Source organism: Alternaria viburni, assembly GCF_023758015.1.
Source record: "Alternaria viburni strain BMP 2772 chromosome Unknown scaffold_11, whole genome shotgun sequence".
NCBI classification, from domain to species: Eukaryota; Fungi; Ascomycota; class Dothideomycetes; order Pleosporales; family Pleosporaceae; genus Alternaria; species Alternaria viburni.
The window spans coordinates 850,125-873,144 of NW_026055780.1; the positions used below are offsets into that span (position 1 = coordinate 850,125).

The 23,020-nt window shown below is 53.1% G+C and overlaps 8 protein-coding genes across 8 annotated transcripts; 7 read left to right on the forward strand and 1 right to left on the reverse strand.

Moving 5' to 3' along the window:
- Positions 1-101: 101 nt before the first annotated feature.
- On the forward strand, positions 102-785 carry J4E79_005944 (uncharacterized protein; the record flags this gene model as incomplete). Its single annotated transcript, XM_049354819.1, has 1 exon — positions 102-785. The coding sequence occupies one exon, from the start codon at positions 102-104 to the stop codon at positions 783-785; it is 684 nt and encodes a 227-aa protein (XP_049210942.1).
- A 933-nt stretch (positions 786-1,718) lies between these two features.
- Positions 1,719-2,906, forward strand: J4E79_005945 (uncharacterized protein; the record flags this gene model as incomplete). Its single annotated transcript, XM_049354820.1, has 1 exon — positions 1,719-2,906. One exon carries the CDS (start codon positions 1,719-1,721, stop codon positions 2,904-2,906), a length of 1,188 nt encoding a protein of 395 aa, XP_049210943.1.
- A 576-nt stretch (positions 2,907-3,482) lies between these two features.
- On the forward strand, positions 3,483-3,972 carry J4E79_005946 (uncharacterized protein; the record flags this gene model as incomplete). The annotated part of the gene is made up of 2 exons (XM_049354821.1): positions 3,483-3,495; positions 3,590-3,972. The coding sequence occupies 2 exons, from the start codon at positions 3,483-3,485 to the stop codon at positions 3,970-3,972; spliced, it is 396 nt and encodes a 131-aa protein (XP_049210944.1).
- A 2,097-nt stretch (positions 3,973-6,069) lies between these two features.
- J4E79_005947 (uncharacterized protein) lies at positions 6,070-7,494 on the reverse strand (the record flags this gene model as incomplete). Its single annotated transcript, XM_049354822.1, has 1 exon — positions 6,070-7,494. One exon carries the CDS (start codon positions 7,492-7,494, stop codon positions 6,070-6,072), a length of 1,425 nt encoding a protein of 474 aa, XP_049210945.1.
- Positions 7,495-10,021: 2,527 nt separating this feature from the next.
- Positions 10,022-10,499, forward strand: J4E79_005948 (uncharacterized protein; the record flags this gene model as incomplete). The annotated part of the gene is made up of 2 exons (XM_049354823.1): positions 10,022-10,071; positions 10,124-10,499. 2 exons carry the CDS (start codon positions 10,022-10,024, stop codon positions 10,497-10,499), a joined length of 426 nt encoding a protein of 141 aa, XP_049210946.1.
- A 2,963-nt stretch (positions 10,500-13,462) lies between these two features.
- On the forward strand, positions 13,463-14,159 carry J4E79_005949 (uncharacterized protein; the record flags this gene model as incomplete). The annotated part of the gene is made up of 2 exons (XM_049354824.1): positions 13,463-13,763; positions 13,831-14,159. 2 exons carry the CDS (start codon positions 13,463-13,465, stop codon positions 14,157-14,159), a joined length of 630 nt encoding a protein of 209 aa, XP_049210947.1.
- Positions 14,160-16,815: 2,656 nt separating this feature from the next.
- Positions 16,816-17,578, forward strand: J4E79_005950 (uncharacterized protein; the record flags this gene model as incomplete). Its single annotated transcript, XM_049354825.1, has 3 exons — positions 16,816-16,984; positions 17,041-17,208; positions 17,259-17,578. The coding sequence occupies 3 exons, from the start codon at positions 16,816-16,818 to the stop codon at positions 17,576-17,578; spliced, it is 657 nt and encodes a 218-aa protein (XP_049210948.1).
- Positions 17,579-18,568: 990 nt separating this feature from the next.
- J4E79_005951 (uncharacterized protein) lies at positions 18,569-22,194 on the forward strand (the record flags this gene model as incomplete). The annotated part of the gene is made up of 4 exons (XM_049354826.1): positions 18,569-18,901; positions 18,947-19,318; positions 19,364-21,762; positions 21,813-22,194. The coding sequence occupies 4 exons, from the start codon at positions 18,569-18,571 to the stop codon at positions 22,192-22,194; spliced, it is 3,486 nt and encodes a 1,161-aa protein (XP_049210949.1).
- Between the last annotated feature and the right edge of the window lie 826 nt (positions 22,195-23,020).

Genomic DNA, 23,020 nt, shown 5'->3' on the forward strand with positions numbered 1-23,020 from the left:
GCCTTATCGCATGGGTTTCCACCTCCACGAAGACCCTACATAAATCATCCTCCACCGTTCGCTCGGCGCCAACACCATACTCACACCCCCTCCGACCTACGATGACGACCCGAAGAAGAACCGAACACCTAGAAGACCTCACCGCTCACGAATGGTGTAAAGCTCTCTTCGCCGACCCCTCGATAACGCACATCCACGATCGCCGCCTGTTTGAGGCCCGCGACGGCTGGAACCTGCTCTTCACGCGCGGCCTCTTCACATCCGACGCGATCCGCGCGTTTCTCGACTTGTGGAAACCGGGTCATGGAAAGCGACGGGAGGTTATAGATCCCAACAGTGTAGTCACACACACGGACACAACATGGGAGGAGATTGTGCCGCCCGACAACCCGAAAGAGGCGGCTAGACAAGCAGCGAAGAAGGACATACAATACGATCTCTCCGATCCGGAAGGAACGGAAAACATCGTGCTGGTATCGCTAGCTCACGATGCCGATGGGAACTATGCGAGTCTTCATGGTGGCATTACGGCGTCGCTGCTAGATCATTGCATGGGCTGTCTTATAGTCAAGAACTATGGCATTCCGAATGCGACGAGTGAGTTGCGGGTCAAGTACAAGAAGAATCTGGTGACGCCATCTGTGGTGAAGGTTAGGGCGAAGATCATGAGGGAGAAGGGGAGGTATGTTGAGGCTGTGAGCTGGGTGGAGGATGGCGCGGGTGGAGTGTTTGCGGAGGGGTGGGGCAGTTTCGTCAAGAACAAAGTCGTTATGTCGAAGATGTAGACGGCGGGGTGGAAGTGGACTGTAGGAGTGGGATATAGGGCGGATGGGGTGTGTATGATGGGATGCGCTGAGGTGAATGCTCGTGTTGACTGTACACAGCTCCGATGGCATCGCACGAATTCCAATGTTAAGGCGCGTCCGTCCACCGTCTTTGAATCTGAGCCGACCATCCTACGCGATTCATGCATCGAGATCAACAGTCCAGATCTTCAACACCAATCCCCATCACACCTGGCCACGCTCATCCACACCCACCACCTCGGCACATCATCACAACCCACAGCAGACCCCATTCACCACGCCAATTCAGGCTCTATCGCAGCAGATCCGATCTTTCCGACCCCTACCGCCCAATTCTCTGCGTCCTCTCGGCCTCTCCAGTGTTCTCAATACCCGACGAATCACATCGCGCAACGTCGTCGCGTCGCGTTTCAGATAACAACGAATCCGTTCTAGACCATCCCTTCCTAGTTGTCGATCAGGAGATTTCTGCAGAAAGCCCAGAGAACTCTTCTTATCGACAACGCACATGCATGGCATTTGTTCATTTACACGTGCGGGTGGATAGGCCAAGGCGCATGTGTGACACCTGCTAATTTTGGGTCGGGGCACGGCGTGGGTGCCGAGTATGCTAGATGGATGAAACTAATGGCATTTTATGCGCTGGATTGAGGCTGAGTTGTGTATTGTGGGTTGGTTGAGTGGTATCTCATTATCTTTACGCGTCAGCCCTCGTCCTTGGTCCTTCTTCCCTCCCTTCGACACCTTTTCCGTCATTCTTTGTTCGTCGCATCTTTTTTTGCGCAGACACTCTTTGGTTGTTTTTTATATGGTTCAGTGAACCTGTACGTTCTTTACACAAATCACATTCTTTTTTGCTTTGATCAGCACGTTCCATTCTACGATACCATTATACCGATTCAATCCTTTAAAATGATACCGAGCACCCTCAGCAAAGCCGTTTCACTCGTTGTGCAAATCGCCGCCATCCAAGCCCCACCGCCATCGCCTCCAGCGCCAGCCGCCCTACTATCTTCATCAAGCACCCTCGCCGCCTCGCTCAAAGTCTCATTCCCAAACCCCGGTCTGGCACTCCTCCCTCAACCATACTGGTGGTGGCAATCCGGCACCGCAGTCGAAGCTCTCTTAACCTACGGCTCCACTACTGGCGACCTCCAGTATGAAGATCTTCTCAAGACCACCATCCTAAGTCAAGCGACCCCCGCGAACGACTTCATGACCGTCGACGCGACTGGCAACGATGATCAAGCGTGGTGGGGTCTCGCTGCTATAACAGCCGCTGAGATGAAACTCCCGCAGCAGGGACCCGTAGCTTGGGTAGATTTGGCGACGAACGTCTTCAACCAGCAAAAGCAGCGTTGGATCGACGGCAACGATACTTGCGGCGGCGGCCTGCGCTGGAAAGTAGACTTCGGCGAAGACGGTCAGAACGGCTGGCACTACAAGAACGCCATTACCAATGGTCTTTTCTTCCAACTTGCCGCCCGCATCGCGCACCTCACAAAAGATGCGGAGATCCTATCCTGGGCAGAGAAAACATATGCTTGGAGTACAAAGGTCGGACTTGTAGACCAGGACTTCAATGTCTACGACGGCACGAGTGAAGACAACGGGTGTTCAGATCTAAACCACAACATGTGGAGTTACAACGTGGGCGTCTACATGTACGGCGCTGCTGTCATGGCCGTGCACACCAAAGACGAGAAATGGTCGGAAAGAACGAAGGGGTTTGTCGCTTCCGCAAAGCGCAATTTCGTTAAACAGGATACCGGCGCGCTTTTCGAGAGCAAGTGCGAGGCCAAGGACGCAGAGGAGCCGTGCGACACCGATCAGGTTTCTTTCAAGGGGTTGTTGGCGCGATGGTTGGGTGCTACAGCTGTGTTGCTGCCGCAGGTTAAGGAGGATGTGGAGAAGATTGTTAACCCCGCCGCAAATGCGGTGCACAATGGTACCATTCTGGACTTGGGTCCTATTGAGAGTGCGTATGCGCTTGAGGTTGTTGATGCGAGTTTGAGGATGCAAGGGTTGGGTGGTGAGGGCACGATTGGAGTCGGCAAAGTCAAGGCAGCGAGGAGTGTTGCAGGAAGGATAGCATGGTGATGCAAGAGATAGAATGTGGATACCCCCGATAGATTTGCTTTTTCCAACACGAGGCTGCCCTTCACGATCGTATTGTGCGCGACCATCATCCCAAAACCATCTCCACGAACATTCAATTGCCGGATTAACCCCTGCTTTTAGCGTCATTGCAATCGTATCGCGGCCGATCTCATCTTCGATCCATGTGCGGGTGCGCTACGCGGATCGATGTTCCGGTTCCACGGGGAGGCTAACGGCGTGGCTTGCAGCCCCTCAACACCAATGGAGCTGTTGGAGCTCTCATAATGACGTCGCAGGTACGGAAGCTTGCCAGGAACGTCAACAAACATCATTTAAGGTGCGGTCGCGCGTGTCTACTGACCTCTCAACTTATTGCGCAATTGTTGCTTTGTTGTTGTGCAATTGACTCGTAGCGACATCATGCCTTCTATTAACTCAACTGTTAGTTGTTCTTGGGGCATTGGATCGATTGAATGGGTGAGAGCTGACTGGTGGGCATAGGTATTTCATGCGTATGCCTATGGCACAGCATTCTGGTACGGCCTGCGTGGCTTGTGTCGCGTGTACGACCCCATCATGGTAATCGGCTGTACGTTACCTTGACTCTCCAACCTTCCTACCCCGCTCATCAAAGCCTCAATCCCCTGATGCTCACTATCTATTCCACAAACTAACACCAACAGGGTTCCGGCCCCCATCGCAACTAAACCTGGCGCCCAACGACCTCGAAGCCTACAACGTCCGCAACGACGGCTGGTGTCTCGTCACCCTCGCGCTGATCCTCATCTCCTTCACCAACGCCATACCGTTCAACTCCGCGCCCGCTACGAAGCTCACCACGATCCCGTATGCGAAGGCGGTAGTGGCTGCGACGGTGTTCCATCACATCACGACGGGCATTGGCGCGTACCAGCATTACAAGATGCCGAGTCATTACAATACGAGTATGAGCATTGGAGTGTGGGGGAATGTGTGGTTGACGTTGACTGGACTGTTTACGCTGGCAATGCTGCAGTCAGATAAGGGGACTATGCCGGTTGAAGAGGTAACTAAGAAGGTGAGATAGATGTTGGGTGGATGGAAGGAAGGAAGGGAAGAGGAAGGCATAGCCATGGGGATATGCACTTTGTGGTGCACTGCAAGATCAAGGCCGTACAGTCTGGGCCTGAGCAGTCGCGATCGAAAAGTAAGATGTGTATACAGCGACAGAGTGTATCTAAAAAGAGAGAAAGCAGTTCGATTATCACTATCCGAAACGCGTGCACTGATGCCGAGCTAGTTTGTCACTCCATCTACATTGAGGTAAATGTCTAGTCTTCGAGCATCTTTCCAAGTACTAAATACCCTCTCACACCAACATTCTTCCCACCTTTCCTCCTCTGTGACCTCACTGTCACGTCAACCTAGGGAAAATGAACACCCTGGAGCCTACGTTGACGTTGGGTTACCCACTTCGCATGTTCTTGTCTTGATGTAGTCCGCAGGTCTGTTCAGCTTTTTACTTGTAAGAGGTGTCACTATCCCTCAAAACCCCTGCGGTCTATACCTCGGCCATCCCCCAAACCCACTGTTATACCCCCGAAAGTTCCAACCCTGCCTCGTCATCATACATGGCGTGCAATAAGCGTTGCGACGGAAGTCAATCTGGTTCTGCTCGCGACACCTTCGAGATTGGCGATAAGGGATGCCGGGTTGATTGAAGTAGCGTGGGTCGTTGATCTGGTTCAGACCGGTGCGGAAGTGTAGGCACGGTGGGGCTTGGATGTATTCGTGGTGAGCACAGCGTTCGTAGTGGCGGTAGATGTCTCGGCACATGGCGGTGGTTGGGGGAGTCGAAGTGGCTTCGATTGATTTGGGTGGGACGATGATTCAAGACAGGAAGGTCAATGTATCTCAAGGAACTCTGTTCAGTGTCTCGCAGGAAGACAGCGATAGTCCTATCTCATCTCCCCTCTTATACACATCCTTCAGTGTTGCGATCGTCCAACACACTCATGTCGAATCTCATGCGAACCAACAGTCGACCGCGGGGAACTCGGGCAGTGAGTTTGGCGCAAAGTCTTACCTATACTGTATGAACAGCGAGTAGTTGTTCCAAGTGATCTTCACGCTGCCTCCCACCGGTGAAGAGTATACGTACTGAGCTCTGTGTGGCTTTGTCAACTGCAAGATACTGTTCGCAGCGAATACACACCCTTATTGTAAGGTATGGAAACTAGCGCAAACGTCTCTTGTAAAGCCACATGGCAGAGGCTCCGAACCGTACGATGTGAGAGGACAATCTGCCGGACTGTTGGGGACAAATCGGAATGAAGCCATGTGTGAAGTAACCCGAAGAAACTTGCTCAGCCTTACGCAAATTGACCCAGCTCCCCGGTTCTGGAGGAGGACGGGCGCGATTGACGGGTGCGGATGGTCTGGAAGTTCGTCGCGTTGCGATCCCGCTGGTCTAGACCTGATGGCTTTGGACGTAGTACAGATGACGAGTAAGTTTGCTGTCCGAGCCAACGAATCTTGATGAAGGTAACGGTCGTATACGGGCCGCGACCCAAGTGGAAAGGTGCGTTCGGCTCTTTGTCACAATGAACGGCGTTGCGTCATTTTAGAACCGTAGTTGTTCGCAAGGGTCGATGCGGATAATGCTCCGAGCATACGCGCATCTATTCTGGAAGCGATCCGAGAGGCTCGGCGTCTGGGTAGAAATTGTTCACGAAAAGTACTCAATATTTCGGCCGAGGTTGTGGACGTCACGTTAAAGTCGCCTGACTTAAGACGTTGAAGTCAGAACACGTGGCTGCACGTGGGGCAGTAACACAAGCTCGTAGCAGTGAGAATGTGAAGCGAGACAGTCGCGATCTATGATATGACAAGACGCGGAGGAAGTGAGTAACCTGTGATTGCTTTTATTGATGAACGCCTGACCAACCCACCTGGGTACAGGTCATGAAATGCTACCCAAAACGCCAATATGTATGCAAGGGGTATCGCTGGATGCAAAAAGAAAAAGAGCCTCCCAACCTTCATGATCATGCAATCGTTTTCATGCAGTCATCATCATGTGTGTCCGTCATCAGTACCCGTGGCCTGCCACTGGAGGGCGCAGTATGTGTGTAACAAAAGAAAATGCAGTAACAGAAACAAAGCAAAGGCGAGTCTTCAACATCTACAAACCCCTAAACTTGGCACTATTCCTGTGGTAGATGCTGTGCATTGCACGGGGAGTGATAGCTGGAGGAGCGACTGCTGGGGGAGCGGGCGGAGTAGCAACAGGCGCTGTTGGAGCGGGCGCAGTGACTGTGACCATGACAGTGTCAGTGACTGTGACAACGCCGTTGTCGCCGGCTGGTGGTGTTGGTGCGGCACCGGGGCGGCCTGAGAGTGTTGGGATCTCCATAGTAGCGCTGGAGGCCGCGGAGTTGCTGGAAGATGGCAGCTGGGCGGTCGCAGAAGGGACTACGGCAGAGATTTGAAGAGAGCTGCTAGGAGCTGGAGGTGCAGCGCTTGGAACGGGAACAGCGCTGGTGGTGACTGGAGCTGTAGGACCCGCGGGCGGAGTGCTGTTGGTGGGGAAAGGAGCTTCGCCACCAGAGCCGGAGCCAGAACCGGAACCTCCACCTGGCAGTGAAATCTCGGTCAAGATAGGGAAGTCCCACTCGTTCTTGGCAAGGTCGGTGAGAATAGCGGTCCGTGAGGCGAAGTCGGAGACGGCGGCTGTGCCTGCATCTTGCTGGACAAGAGCGAACTTGGGCGAAGCATCGGCGGACAGGGCAACATCCGGGGATGTGACGTCGACGTCCATGCAAGTAGTGTACCACTCGTTCTTGCCCTTTGGAAGACCGTCGTCACCGCCCTCCTTCACGCCACCAGGCCTAGTGTTCCACTGCCATGTCCAGTACAGGGTGTATGGCTTGCCTAGCTCAGCGCTCTCCGGGATCTGGACATTTGTTTCACAGAACTGTGCGTAGTTGCCAGGTTGGCCTTCGACAGCCTGACCGAAAGCATAGGCCGGAAACTCCTTTGAACGCTCCTTGTATGTGGGCGTGTTGTTGATCTCGTAGCATCGACCGTCGTTGTAGTTATTCACGGCAAGCAGCTTGCCACGCTTGTCTCCGCCACTCCCGTCTTTGGTCCACTCCATGACTGTGGAAATCTTCTCGTCCTCCTTCGGTTCAGTGGTCCCATACACCCATATAGTGCCACCCGCCTCGACAGGTGGCTTGCCAGGCATGTGATTAGCAGGCTCTGTGACGTGACCATTTTCCATGTACCGCAGCGCGACAAAGCCACCGGGTGGCGCTTGAAGACGAGGGTACTTCTCCTGAGACTGTACTGGCTTTCTTTGCGAAGGGTGACATAGCGCCGTTTTCTTACTGATGTAAGCGCCCTCTGTCAGAGGAGGAACTAGAAAGTTCATGGAATCTCCGTTGTAGCCATTGTCGGTCTTTGCGACGTATCCTCGGGGGTATCCGTATTGGCCGACGTATTCACCCTTGTCGTTGATGTTGCGCATTTGCTCGATCCAGCTGTGGCCCATAGCGACAGGGAAGGCGACGAGCGCAGCGGTGAGAGTTCTCCGTATGCTAGGCATCTTGATGTGTGTCGTAATGTAGAAAGTGAAATCTTGCCCTGCAAGAGTAGGTGTGGGATGGTCGTTGCCGGATGTCTTATCAATACTGGCGATACGTATATCCTGACGTGAGTGTTGTTGTCGAAAGCGGGACAGCTGGGAATTGGTGTACAGGAAATTATATCGTGACGAAAAGTGAAGTATCGGCTTGGCGGGCACTGTGAGTGGTCGCTCCGTCAATAGTCGTGTGACTCAATCCGTCTTCACCTCGCACGTAACGATGCTATTGTTCAATGACAATAGTACCGGACCTTGTGAACGACGCACTGCGCGCTCTAGGCTACAAGAAAATAAGAAATGCAAGAGAAGAAGTGAAGACGCACAAGCCGGATGTGAACACAAACTGCAATATCACGCGGCCATGGCCCTTTATTCAGGCGGGTGAAGGTGGTGAGACAGACGCTGTTGAGCGTTGTAAAATCTCCGGCCTAGAAGGGAAGAAGCGACAGGAGCCAATAGAGAAGGAGACACACGAGGTGTCGAAACACAGCGCCACTCCACGCGACGCCGCACGCAAGCTTTCGAGCCTGGCTGTATGGGTGTAGGATGTGCGTTTCAACGCTGGCCGATGCTGTAGCCGCCAGCCATGGCTTTCCCGTCCCGCAGCGTGGTCGCGGCGTAGCGCGCTCTTTCTGCAGCCTCCCGTACTCTCCGGCGCGAAGATCGGCGTCTGTTAGTCGGTAGTTGGCAATACATGTGCATGGCAGGGCTACGCTAGCCATCCTCAGACATCAGAGGGGCCGTTGAGTGTCAGAGGACCGTGTGCCGTTGATCTACAACACAACGACGGAAGCTAGGCATCATCTAGATCGATGCGATGAAAGTGGAGATGAAATAACGATAGATAATGAGAGCCAGTGATTGCGATATTGTGAAGCTTTCTGCATCGCCCATCGTGAACCCACAAGCGTGACGTAAGAAATCGCGCAAAGTGCACGCAAAGTGGATGACAAAATCATCGAAGTGCCAGAGCGAGCCTGGAGCGACCCCACGACAGGTGAATGTGTGCCGGTGCAGCGCTTCGAGAAGGAAGGTGAACCCGCAAGCGACGGGTGGTGGGGTGAAGGTAGTTTGGTGGAGGCTCCACGTTGTTTCAGGTCAGAGCGCACGCGGGCGTTGATTGGTCATCGGCCGCCACGCTAGGCTTCAACCTAGGAAATAGAGATATCGCCTGATTGGCGCGCATCTCTCCATTTCACGATGCCCGCCAGCTAGCCTTTTCCCACGACCAGATTGACGCCCATCCAGTCTCTATATTTGACAAGCGAGATTCCAGACACCTGGCCAGCTTCATGCGCCTTTTTTCTTTTCCGATGCCGAGCACAGGCCGCGAGATGAGATGTTTATTGCGGTACCTCTCATCCATACAGGCACGCTCCTATCGCTCCCTCGTGTTTCATCGATAAGGGAAAACGGCGGGGCGCGGAACAGCCCTGAGGCATAGCAAACGGCATCAACGGGGGTCTGGCCAGCATCCCCGCCTGTCAAAACGGCTCGCAGATTACAGGAACCAAACCCGAGGCTAACCACGTCGGATGTCCTTAGCAGGTGACCTCGTGCGGTGGCTACCCAAACCTAAAGGCCGAAATGTGTCTTCTGGAAGGTGCCATTTCATCTCTCACAATGTCCTTACATCTTGAAATGTTATTGCAAACACGTCGCGACATTTGGGTTTCGAGGTTGTCCATGGAAGGTATGCCAGGTGGTGCCTGTTGGTGTCGTCGCTTTCTGGGTACGGTGGCAAATTGATGTGGGTAGCATCTTCACACCGTTGGTGTTGAGACCGTCTACAGCTTGATCAAATGTGCTCACGCAAACAATCATCTGCTGCCTTAGCCGTCAATATGCAATAGCATAGAATGGCTGGTTGAGTGATGGGCACACCAGACGTGAAAAGCTCGTCCATCACAACGACAACCTCATATAAGCACTCCGAGAAGATGACTTAGCGGTAATAAGCTGCTGTCAAGAATAACAATATACTACTGCCACGCTTGGAAACATACCACGCGCCGAAACTACGATTAGATCTCGCCCGAGCTACCTGCTTTAACTACTTGAACATGTGCCAATACACACTCGTCATTTACACGTGTTCTCATACATCCCGCAAAGGAACCTTTTGGTGCCCAGCAAGCTTGACGTCGTCACCAAACCGCTTTGGTCTCTGCAGCCGCGCGCAGTCAAACATCATCGAAGTGCGATACGAGAAAGCTTGCAATGCGTGTCTATTGAGAGAGCATCAGGAAGCAAGTGCGAAAGAAGTTGAGATACGGAGAGATGAGGGCAGACAGTAAAGTCACGGGGGTAGTGAGTGAGGAAAGAGGAGCATTCTTAATCAAGCTAGCGTTGTTTGGCAATCTATGGGGTTACAGATGCACTCTGAATACTATTCTTTGCAACCTCAACGTTCTCACTACCTACCTCTCCCAACATTACCATATATCGGACAAACCATCACACCACTACATCATCCAAATCCACAACAATGACATCAAACTCCCCCTCATCACCGCTAGAGTGGCTCGGCGCGATGCTGTAAGTTCTGACTGTCTGTAGTGCAGTTGAGACATATACTGACTTCGTGTAGTAAGGAAGCCCATGCAGCCCAGCGGGCAGCGGAAAACGAACTCGACGAAGTCAAGCGCCAGCTTCGTACCGCCCAGGACACTATCGCAGCGCAGAAGCAGGAACTTGTGAAGTCGAGGCAAGATCTGGAATTGGCGAGGACGGAGACGAAAAATGTGAGAGATCTATCGGGGAGGGCAGTGGCACAGATTGCTGAGAACGCGCAGCAGTTCCAACAGCTGGCATTCCGAAAGGCTACGCAGCAAATACAGACTCAAGGATTTCCGCAAGGCTGTAATCCGCAGACACACCGCTACCAGCTCGCGCAGCACTATTTCCGCCAATTGACCCGGTATCAGCAGCAAGGTGAACAGCAGCGTGAGGAGGAAGGACAGTGAGCTGTGATGGAGGCTGTTGAACATAGTGCGGACCGCTAACATGTTCAGTGTCGTCGAGACATGCATTGCGAGCAAGAGGATAAGGACTAAGATGTACAATGCGATGGATTAAGGGGACTGTTCGCACGGGAGGGAGGGGTGCGGCGAAGTACGCAGTGACCGTCTAAGACATTTCACAGCATCACGATAATGCTCTGCATGCATTCAAGTCTCTTCTCGCACCATCAATCCTTTGACATGTGATTCCTTCCCGTCGTTCACATGAGCTCTTGCATAACTTGACAACTACACTGTGCGCAACTCCTTTCCACTTACCCCCCTACCTCACTACCCCCAACCGCTGGTAATAGGCACCGCCACCTCCCCGACATAAGCCATGCCAACCCTCAACATCAAACCAGAAAACTGTATTTGCGCTGCGACCATCCACTCTTTCTCCTGCCACTGCCACAGACACACTTACACCATTACTTGCCCAGGATCAGCTCGCCATCATCGCCCAGTAATCGTAGGCGTCGAGCTACACTTAAAGCCGTGCGACGAATGTGCGGAGAGACTGGAAGATGTAGAGCGGGCGTGGCGTGAGAGACGAGGGATTTGTCCGTATAATGATGTTGAGACGAAGGAGGAGGTGGAGGTAGAAGACGCAGAGAGTTCCGGATCAGAGGAGTACGAGGACGCGGTTTCGATCATGACTGAACATTGAAGGAGTGCCGCATGCCGAAAAAGACACAATACCCAAGTACAGCAAGAAACGCAATAGTAACCCAGAAGTTCACATCCCATCAAAGATTTACAAAATTTGACTTTTGATACCGATGTAGACTCCAGGGTGTTTGGTTTTCCTTGAATGGGGTGAGCGATGTGTGTGGCACGCCAATGCAGTGTCGTCGGCAACCCATGGTACCGCATCGCGATTCGCGCGCACATTACCAATGTATGCTTCAGACCCTGAGAGACCTTGCACGACCTCACAATACTCTCGCTTTTGATCAACGATGTATATCTCCCGAACTCGGTTTCAGTCACCGCACCTCTACAGCACAAGCGCATTCTGTCCTTCCCTGCATCATCGCCAGTTGCGAGCGTTACAATGCCGCACTTTGTAACCACTCGTCATACGCTTGACGTGATTCCGCGTTACGAGATACCGACAAAGACTCGCTTTGCGGTCTACTGCTTTTTATCCCTACATTCGGTATTCTACTTTCAGATGCGACCTCTACGTGAGGAAACCATCGCCGCAGGATTTCCCTGGTTCGCGATTCCCGTACACTTACTCTGGATGGCGTTTCCCCTATTCTTCGCCCTAAGGTTCTATGCTGAGAACGACTACTCTATCGATCCCAACGATCATCTTCCAAGATACGTAGACCCGAGTCCTCCCACATCATACAAAATACTACTTTCAATGACGCTTGTCAACGTTGGTCAGATCGCAATCTGGACACAAACATACCTCGGCGTCCCTCCCACCTTCCCCAAAGACCTCAGCGCAGTTGTTCAAGAATGCACGCTCCACTTCGCAATGGCCTTCTGGGTACTGTCAGAATGTGAGTACATGCGCGCATACTGGCATTCGCGCCTCCAAGAGTGGCCAGTCAATCTCATCACACTTCTCCAATCTATCCCCCGAGCCAATTTCGACCTTACTTTCCTCGTATCACGAGACTGTTGCAGTTACCGAATAACGCCACCGAGGGATGGGAGGACATCTATAGAAGCTCTCTGTCGAAGTCTGCTTGACTTGTTCGACATCATTGCTTTTACGTGGATGGACTTGGTCTTCCTTCTTTACCCTGTCAAGCGCTTCGCGAATCCCGGTCCTAATGGCGATACTTTCTCAATAGCAAACAGAAGTTTTGGAGTGTTCTTTACACCGCGGTCGGACTGGTTCATCTTGCTTGATATTGCACTCCAGCGTCCGGTCCGACTATTAAACAGGATGCTGTTCGAATCGGCTGTTAATGGTGTCAAAAGAGGTCTGGATTGGTGGAAGCGGCGTGATCTACATGGGAGAGCTGATAGAAGCGACCTCGAGAGTACGAGTGACGTATCCGCGTTGTACATCCCTCCTGCCGACTGGTCTGACCTCTGGGTGAATAGCGAAGAGATTGCCTGGTGGGCGGTATCTCGACAACTCTACGAAACGCCCTGGAACGACTGAGATACCTTGAGTCATGATGGCACTTCCCCCGGACGATTCACTTCTCAGCCTCGCGGAAGCTCTCCATCGCTTTTTGGCATACCTAGGTATCTCCGCTGACGTCGCGTCGAATCGCATACCTTCGTTAGATGCGAAGACGAAAGCGAAGACTCCAGTATGGGCAGCTGCAAGTGACGGTTAAAAGAAACGATCCAAACAAAAAGGCTCTGGTCAATACATGAAGCGCCTTCGGTGTTACACAAGGAGCAGGCTGAGCTTTCGACCGAGATCTTGAGGAAAATGGGTTGAGAGGAAGGCGAACGGGAGAATGAGGTGGAACGCGTCGGCTCGAGAATTAAGATACTCATGGTGGTTGCTTTTTTCATAGAAGGTCGCCATAGTCGTCCCTTCCTCGTTCGGTTAAATTGGTCAAATGGTTCGCGATCGTACTCAGAATAGCAGGCGCGCTGGGTCTACAAAGGCCACAACTGCGCCATTAGCGGGCCACAACCAACGAGGGTCTCGAATTGGACCACAATAGATCTGTAGTAATGCTGTAAATCTATCATTGATGTCGAATCGTAAGCATGCCAAAGAAAGAGTGAAGGTGGCGTTTCTCGAGCATTCCTTGGCGCTCTTCAGCTTTGTCAGCCACTAGCGTCCGCGACATTCAGCCTAGCTTCGAGCTCCGCGCATCGCGACATTTTCCCAACACCGCGCGCGCGACAACCTCACACACCACGCCATCGCCGTCGACCTCGCAAACGCCGTCGCAACCCTTCATACACCTCACCCAACACCTCGCACGACATTCACCATGGCCAACTACCTCGCCTCCATCTTCGGAACGGAGCAAGACAAAGTCAACTGCTCCTTCTACTACAAGATCGGCGCGTGCCGCCACGGCGACCGCTGCTCGCGCAAACACGTCAAGCCGTCGTACTCGCAGACGATTCTGCTGCCGAACCTCTACCAGAACCCCGCGTACGACCCCAAGAACAAGATGAACCCGCAGCAGATGCAGATGCACTTTGATGCGTTTTACGAGGATATCTGGTGCGAGCTGTGCCAGTATGGGCTCGTGGAGGAGCTGGTTGTTTGTGATAATAACAATGATCGTGCGTTCCCCCATACTCATACCTTTACTCACTTTGATTAGAAGAAGCTTGCTAACGCAAACTACAGACCTCATCGGCAACGTCTACGTGCGCTTCAAGTACGAAGAAGACGCGCAAAAAGCCTGCGACGCGCTCAACTCGCGCTGGTACGCCGGCCGCCCCATCTACTGCGAACTATCGCCCGTCACCGATTTCCGCGAGGCCTGCTGTCGTCTCAACAGCGGCGAGGGCTGTGTCCGCGGCGGCTTCTGCAACTTCATCCATCGCAAGGAACCGAGTGCCGAGTTGGACCGCGAGTTGGATATGTGCACGCGCAAGTGGTTGAAGGAGAGAGGTCGGGATGCCAGGAGTATGAGCAGGAGTCCTACACCGCCTGCGACTAAGAGCCGGTTTTAGAAAGATTTGGTGGCCGGGAGGATAAGGATGGGGCAGGGCTGAGGAGGAATGAGTGTGAAAGGAGTTTCGGCGTTGTGCATGCTCGCGCTTTTGGGACTGAGATATCCGTTGCGGGCATGGCGTTGCAGATTGACATTTGTATATTAGGCTGGGAAAACGTGCTGAGAGCGGATAATGGGCTGGACTAGATACACAAAAGCACTCTGTCGGTTCACATCAATCTATTCGTATGCCTGGATAAACTTCGTGAGTCGTGCGTAATCTCAATGGAACTGACCCTCAAAGCAGCGCACTTCAGTCGTTTTGTGTTCAGGTGTTTCTTGTAAGTCAAGTCACGTACGCGCAATATTGTGAAATGGTCTCGAAGAAAAGAAGCAGATATCGCATTGGTGGCCATGTAAGGCCTGGTATCATCTGAAATATAAACATCGAAAAGAAAGAAGGCCGCGGATAGCAGCAACGAGCATCCAAGTGCTCAAAAACACCAGCCCAATCCAACCCCCAGAAAAAAGACATTAAACGCCCCATACACCCCGTCTATTCCAAAACACACTCATATATACACATTCCTTCATTCCTCCCATCCCCCTTCATTCTCAAATAATCTTATGCTGTTTCAAAATAATAATCGTAACAACCACACCCGCAACAAGCAGCAAGAAACATATCCAGAAACACCAGCAAATCCACGTCCTTTGCTTGGCCTTTCTCTGCTGACCGGCCAACCAACTATCTCTATGTGACGCGTCAGCCGTGATGGTCGTGGTAAAGTGGAAGCGCGATGAAGGGCGTCCGGAGAGGTGGCTCAGTGAGAGGGTGGAGAGATTGGGGGTGCGGAAAAAGGAGTGGGGGCGCGAGGAGGAAGATGGGTGTGGGTGTGTGGGGGATGAGGGGAGAGGGGAGAAGGGCGGTTGGTAGGCGTTTTGGCTGGTGGTGGAGGGGAGCTCTTGGATGGAGATGGAGGGGCGGAGTAGGGGTTTTGTGGACGGCGTCTTTTGTAGTTTGGAGCGGGGTCTCTCTTTCTTTTTGTCTTTATCCGTCTCCTTCTCCGTCGTTTGCGTATGTATTCCGCCCGAAAAGATCTCCGCTGATAGTGGTGATAACGGATTTGATGCGGCGTAGGATGACCGTGCGGATTGCAGTTGGACCATGGGTGGGGATGTAATGGGTAGGTGTGTTTGGGAAGTGGGGGATCCGAGGGGAGGGGATAGGGAACTGCTGACGTACGATTGCTTGAGGCCCTGGGTTTGCGTGGTTTTTTCTAGGTCGTCTTGGTGGACGGCTACGCTGAAGCGTTTCCAGAATTGGGGGTCGCGGACCATTTTGGTATGTGTGTGGGTGGACTAGATAGCGACGGTACGTAGGAGCTGGCGAGTTATTGTGGTATGCTGAGCATGCACGTGTGAGATGGCGATGGAAGTAGTTGTTGTGGTAGTAGTGACTTCGTCGTCGAGGTATATGTATTCGTAGTAAGAGTGATAGCGCCGATGGTAGAGGTTGATGAAAACAATCGATGTCGATGTAAAAGGCGATAGTTGACTATTAACTTCTGTCGAACTGCCACTAGCACGAGCGTTACGACGCCGAACGACAGATGCACGATGTCGCACAGCAACACGCGAGATTGTGGTGGGTATTCAGATTGGAAAGGGTCCAGCAGAGCCAGGAACCCGCCGCGTGTGTAGTGAATGACACAACGTAAACCTTAACTCGGGTAGCTGATCGACGATGGTTTGGGTGACGTAGCAAACGAACGGAAGGGAGCGACGGTGGTTGGAGATCAGAAGTAGATCAAGGCGATCGTTTGCAGTTCTTCGAAGGTGCAGCACTTCAAGGCGCAGTCGTGACGTGAAAGGAAAGTAGTCGTTAAGGCCAAAATGAGGAAACCGCCATACTTAACACCTGCCTGTCTATACAGGCCCCTAAAACAACAGACCATGGGGCCTTGCACCCATGTGATGTAACACTGCTTGCCTAGACTCTCATGTCCAGGTGTCAAAGCAGGACTGCGATATTGTCGTGTGGTTTTCGTTGGTTTCGAGGTTCGGGCTTGCGGGATGGACATGGCCAATCAGGACGCGCAGCGCGGGTGGCATCCCTGTAGGCCATCACGCTGGACACATGGCGCCGATGGCGGTAAGGCGCGGGAAATTGGGGAGTTGGGATTTGAGACGAGGGATGCTGGTTTGATTGGCAAGGCCATGAGGCTGTTTGATTGCGTGCAGCGGCTGAGGCTGAGATGCAGATGTGTTCTACGCTGTACATACCTAGGTATTCTGGCGGTGTGTTCAACTTCAGCTTCGTCGCACTTCTCCTTACTAAAGTCGTCAAGGAATCATCGTTGAGGTTGCTTGAACTCGCCCGACTTTCCATAGACGGATGCTAGATGGAAGCTTGATGAATGCTTGAAACAAGGCGTTCTACGCAAAACATGGCTTGACATGGCTTGTCATGGCGACAACGGCCTTGCAGCCTCAGCGCGGTCCCACCCGCTGTTTCTGTCGTTCAACATGCCTAGGGCTCACCGCTAGGGTTCCCTAGACTGGCAGCTCATCATCCCTGCTGCGCAATCCCAAACCTTGTCATCCCAATCTTGTACGACTACAGTACGCAATTGTTTACTTTCCTATTTTCCGGAATTAGCTGCTGCACAAGGATGCCACACGAGGAGCTGCCGTTCTGGCTCGTCAACGTGCCTCGAGACCAATGGCCGAGCGAGTGTCCCGACTTCCTGAGGGATATTAGTGACAAAGACAAGGGTATCATCGGGACGCCTGACGAGGAGTACAGGGTATTGAGGTGGGACGAGGTGCGGGCTATTGTGGGTGAGATTGATGAAGACGTGACACGCGATAGGCGAAACGCTGATGGCTGTGGGTAGATAGCAACCGGGTGGACAAGTTTCATCGCTTGCCAAGTGAATTGAGACGGTACCGGCAGTTTACGCATCGGCTGGAGAGGGACTATGGCAGTATCATGAACTTCATTGTGAATGAGCGGCTGAAGTGGGGAAGCATGGAGCCGAGTGGCAAGCCGTTCCAATTTGATGGTGCGTTCGATTCACCTTACCCGGCTTGACATCTATATTTACCCGCGCAGAGGATATCAAGATCCTGTACAACGACTGGCCGTATGGAATTGATGCCGACATTGTCCATCTTGTCGTGTGGACCAAGTTTGAACTCGACGATGACCCAGAAACTGGTCTCTCGACGGCAGAGTCACATAAACAGATTGATGAGTATGTGCAGAAGACGTTTGCGACAAAAGTCAAAGAGCTGGTGTGGTTCAAGAACTGGAAGAGCCTGAAGAGCGTGCATGCAGTCGAGCACTTTCACGTCATGTTGTACAGGCCGGATGCAGCGTTTTTGAAGGAAATCACTAACGGCGACGTTCCGATGACTGAGAAGTTTGAGTGATGGGCTACTACTACCGCGTCCATTCCGGCCTGTAGTAGGAGACGGAGGATTTAGCAGGCTTGCGGGGTATTCCAGACGGCGGCGGGATATTTGAGAAACGACGGGGTATTTCAAGGAAGTTGGCAGAAAGTCTGTAGACATGCTCGCGCGTCATAGAAAGATAGAAGCGCATCAACGGAATGTTTAATAGATTGATAGAAACAGCTGTAGAACTGCATAATCTTATCGATACCACAGCACATTTCACGTTTTCCAGCCCTGTTGTGGCGGATCCCCTGAAGATCATTCGGTTGCTGGGACTGATTGGCGCGTCATCCAGTGGCGTACGTGGCGTGTGGCGCAGATTTCGCGTGGCGCAACTTCTTCAGCAACCGTCAAGCAACAACAACACCGAACTACTCTCCTTTAACCCAAGTACGCTGAGCTGGACACACGAACTAGAACTGCTAGGCGCATATTCCTGCAGGACCCTTTGCTATCTGTCGTCTATCGTCGAATTACAATCCATCCTCCGACCGGGACCAAAGCGGTGAGTATCCGTCGGGTCTAGCGCGGACAAAAAAGTCGCGGGACGGCAAGGGGCCTCCTCCACATTTCAGTCTGGTCGGCACCGAGTGTCGTGAGCACGCCTCTACTCCCCCTCCTTCTTTCTTTACTTTTTGACTCTGCGCGTCTGACGGTGTGTTGCGACGCCAATTGCGGGTTTCGGTATCGCAGGGCCTAATTGCAGAATTGGAGACTTCCAAGTTTGACAGCGTCTGGTAGCAACCTCGGAACGCCGACCACGGAGGTACAGGTACGCCGCAAGAACGAATATCCGGCGTGAATGTACTGACAGCAAAAAGGTCTTTTACTCCAGTCACACGCGAGACTCGCATCCAATCCCACCACACGCCGCGCACAGCCACCCTACGCGTCATCCCATGCGAGCGCCTCTCTAGGCCTACAACACCACTGAATCAACTTCAGTGGAGACATCACATTCTCACCATGCTCGGATACCTCACCAGCCGCTGGCAGGGCGAGCAGAAGAAGACGGGCCCCGCCTGGTTCGACCGCCACTTCAACCCCATCCTGCTCTCCGTCGCGAAGAAGGCATGCACGCATCCAATCCACACCATTGTCACCATTGCCTTCGTGGCCAGCTACTCATATCTGGGCGTTCTCGACAAGGGCCTGCTGGAGAGTGGCATTGAGGAAGCAGCTTCGAGCCGCGTCGACTTCACCACTCTTCTCGCCGGCAGCAAGAGACTCAGAATCGGAGAGGAGACGTCATGGCAGTGGGAGGCTGAAGAGCCCAAGACTGCCATCTACAAGGATAAGGTAGGATTTTCCGAGGATATATAAAAGACCCTGCTAACAAATCAGACCGCTCAGGAACTCGCCCTCGTCACCCTCGTCTTCCCCGAATCGAGCATCATCAACTCGGCGCCCTCGCAGCAATCCGTCCCCAGCAATGTCTCCGCCGAGCTCCTCCCTAGCTCGTCCAGCTCGTTCTCCACCTTCTCCCACGACACTTCGCTCGCATTCTCCATCCCGTATACCGAAGCCGCCGACTTTCTCCAGGCCATGCAGGAGATTTCTGCGCCCGAAGATGCGGCTCAGTCGAAGGGCTCGGAGCAGGAAGGCACACGCGAGGAGAAGAAGTGGATGATGAAGGCATCCAAGAACGGCAGTGCCCCTGGTGGTGTGCGTAACTGGATTCTGGACTCGTGGACGTCTTTCGTGGATCTTCTCAAGGTATGTTGTTTGGCGATTTGACGTGGATTTGGCTAATTTCTGTAGAACGCGGATACCGGTGATATCGTCATCATGGCCCTGGGGTACCTCGCCATGCACCTGACCTTTGTCTCTCTCTTTCTCGCCATGAGGCGCCTCGGATCCAACTTCTGGCTGGCTACCGCAGTTCTTCTGCAGTCCGCCTTTGCTTTCCTCTTCGGTCTCGCTGTTACAACCTACCTCGGCGTCCCGATCAACCTGATCCTGCTCTCCGAAGGTCTCCCATTCCTGGTCGTCATTATCGGCTTCGAGAAGCCCATCGTCCTCACCAAGGCCGTGCTCTCTGCGTCCCTGGATGGCCGACGGGCCGCTGAAGAGAAGCGGGGCGCGCCCTCGACTATCCAGTCAGCTGTACAGCTCGCCATCAAGAGGACCGGTTTCGAAATTGTCCGCGACTACTTCTTCGAGATTCTCATCCTGGTTGCCGGCGCCATGTCTGGAATCCAAGGCGGCCTGCGACAGTTCTGCTTCCTCGGTGCTTGGATCCTCTTCTTCGACGCCCTCATGCTGCTGACTTTCTACACCGCAATTCTCACCATCAAGCTCGAGATCAACCGAATTAAGCGCCATGTGGCTCTCCGCAGGGCTCTTGAGGACGACGGTGTTGATGGCAAGGTCGCTGAGAACGTCGCCCGCAACAACGATTGGCCCAACGCACGCGACGTCCAAGTCGCCAACCACACGACGACTGTGTTTGGAAAGAAGATTACCGTGCCCAAGTTCAAGATTCTGATGGTCGCTGGATTCATCCTGGTCAACGTTCTCAACGTCGTCACCCTCCGTTTCGGTCTTGCTCCCAGCAAGGTTGCTCACGTTGCTGGCGTCGGTGCCACTCCCCCGCTGGATCCCTTCAAGGTTGCTGGAAGCGGACTGGACCATATCTACGAGCAGGCCAAGGCCACTGCTACTTCTACCATTGTCACTATTCTCATGCCCATCAAGTACGAGCTTGAGTTCCCGTCTATCCACTACGCTGAGCCGTCCATCACCGACAACGAGTTCGGTTTCGGAAACAACATCAGCACGCACATCGTCGACGGAGTACTGAAGAGCTTGGAAGACCCCTTCCTCAGCAAATGGATCGTCCTTGCGCTTGTCATGAGTGTTGTACTGAACGGCTACCTCTTCAACGCCGCCCGCTGGACCATCAAAGAACCCCACCAGCCGCTTGCCCCAGCTTCTCCTTCAGAAGTTCAGGATGGAGCGCCCACTGTGCCCGGAACCCCCCGCGTACCTTCAATGCACATGCCCACGCCGCCTCGTACACCCGGCCCTGAGGATACTCGTCTACAGCCCCTTACTCAGCTCGTACCGCAGACGCCAGTGCTCCCTATCGGTCCTTCGGAAGAACAGCAAAGACAGCCAAACCGTGCTACTGAGGTCCTGGAAATGATGATCAAGGAAAAGCAAGCCCCCAAGATGACTGATGAGGAGCTTATCGAAATGTCGCTCAAGGGCAAGATCCCCGGTTACGCTTTGGAGAAGACACTCGGTGACAAGACCCGCGCTGTCAAGATCCGCCGTGGTCTCGTCTCACGTACCCACGCTACACGCGAAACCTCCACTCTCCTCGAACGCTCGCTCCTCCCGTACAGGGACTACAACTACGATCTTGTCCACGGCGCATGCTGTGAGAACGTCGTTGGTTACCTGCCCCTCCCTCTCGGTGTCGCTGGACCTATCCTCGTTGACGGCCAAAACTACTTCCTCCCAATGGCAACGACTGAGGGTGTGCTCGTAGCTTCAACTTCCCGAGGTGCCAAGGCTATCAACGCTGGCGGCGGTGCTGTTACTGTTGTTACTGGCGACGGTATGACCCGCGGACCTTGTATCGGATTTGACAGCCTGACACGCGCTGGTGCGGCGAAGATCTGGCTCGACTCGGAAGAAGGTCAAAGAACGATGAAGGATGCATTCAACTCCACCTCCCGCTTCGCCAGGCTCCAGTCTATGAAGTCTGCCATTGCGGGTACCAACATCTACGTACGCTTCAGGGCTACCACCGGTGACGCTATGGGCATGAACATGATTTCCAAGGGTGTCGAGCACGCTCTGACCGTCATGGCAACCGACTGCGGCTTCGAAGACATGCGCGTAGTCACTGTGTCGGGTAACTACTGCACAGACAAGAAGTCCGCTGCCATCAACTGGATCGACGGGCGTGGCAAGGGTGTCGTCGCCGAAGCCATGATCCCCGGTTCTGTCGTCAAATCGGTGCTGAAGTGCGAGGTTGAGGATCTTGTCCAGATGAACATTTCCAAGAACTTCATCGGATCAGCCATGGCGGGTGCTATGGGTGGTTTCAACGCCCACGCGGCGAACATTGTCGCTGCCATCTTCTTGGCTACCGGACAGGATCCCGCGCAGGTCGTTGAGAGTGCTAACTGCATCACCATCATGCACAAGTAAGTCATATCCTTATGGACGACATCAAGTTCACAACTAACATGCCTAGTGTCAACGGCAATCTCCAAATCTCCGTCTCCATGCCCTCAATCGAAGTCGGCACCATCGGCGGCGGTACCATCCTCGAGCCCCAATCCGCCATGCTCGACCTCCTCGGTGTACGAGGCGCTCACCCCACATCGCCTGGTGACAACGCCAGGCAACTCGCCCGTGTCATCGCCGCTGGTGTCCTGGCCGGTGAGTTGTCGCTGAATAGCGCTCTTTGTGCGGGTCATCTCGTAAAGGCGCACATGGCACACAACAGAAGTAATGTTCCTTCTCGCGCGCCGACGCCTGCACCTGCGACGCCTGTCACAGGCGCTCAGACACCTGTCACTGGTGGTGGTCCTCTGTCTGCGTTGAGCTCTGCGGGTATTGCGCCGAGGCGGTAGATATTCTTGGAGAGTGTGATGGTTTCGGCGTAATAAGGATAGGACTGTAGATACGTTGGGAAGATACCTGGATTTGTTTTGCGCATGTATCAGGGTAATCTGGATTGAAATGGTTCGGTAAGGAGATGAAGACGGGATGAAGATTTATACATACGCGTTCGCAAGAATATGGGTCTTCTGTTGTTATGTCGGATCAGGAGAGGGGAGAAGTATATACACCATTAATGCATTTGAGATAAGATCAACAGCGTGTGTCTTCTGAGTGTTGTTATGTTGTTGTAGTCGCACCCTCCTAGTTGGGTCAAAAAGTTCGTCATTGTAGTCAAAACAGCAGGTGCGTTGGGTGGGTACTCTTGTTTGTGAGTCCCGAGAACCTCACGTCAGAACTTCACGTACTCGGTAATAATCTGATCGCGATACGTACAGTATTGTACTGCACTTAACAATAACAACGTCTAGCGGCTACATAGACTTACCTAAGTAACTTCGAAGCCTTTATAGGTAACTCTAGAGGCTACCTGCATAGATTACCTATTCTGTTAATCTCGCATGAAAGACGCTAAGGATTACTTACGCCTTACTACTACAAACTAGATCTATAATAACTACGTCTGGCGGCTACATAGGCGCGCCTAAGCAGCTTCTAAGCTTTTATGTAGGTCGCAAGATAAGACAACGCTCTCGCGAATGGGTACTAACACAATGCTACTGCGGTGAAATGCTCGCACCACTACCTTCGCGGATTGCACAAATGAATGGAAGGTGGCAATAGCCTTGGTGCCGCTGCATTTCACTTCACGTCAACCCCCTCACCAGTTATAAACGA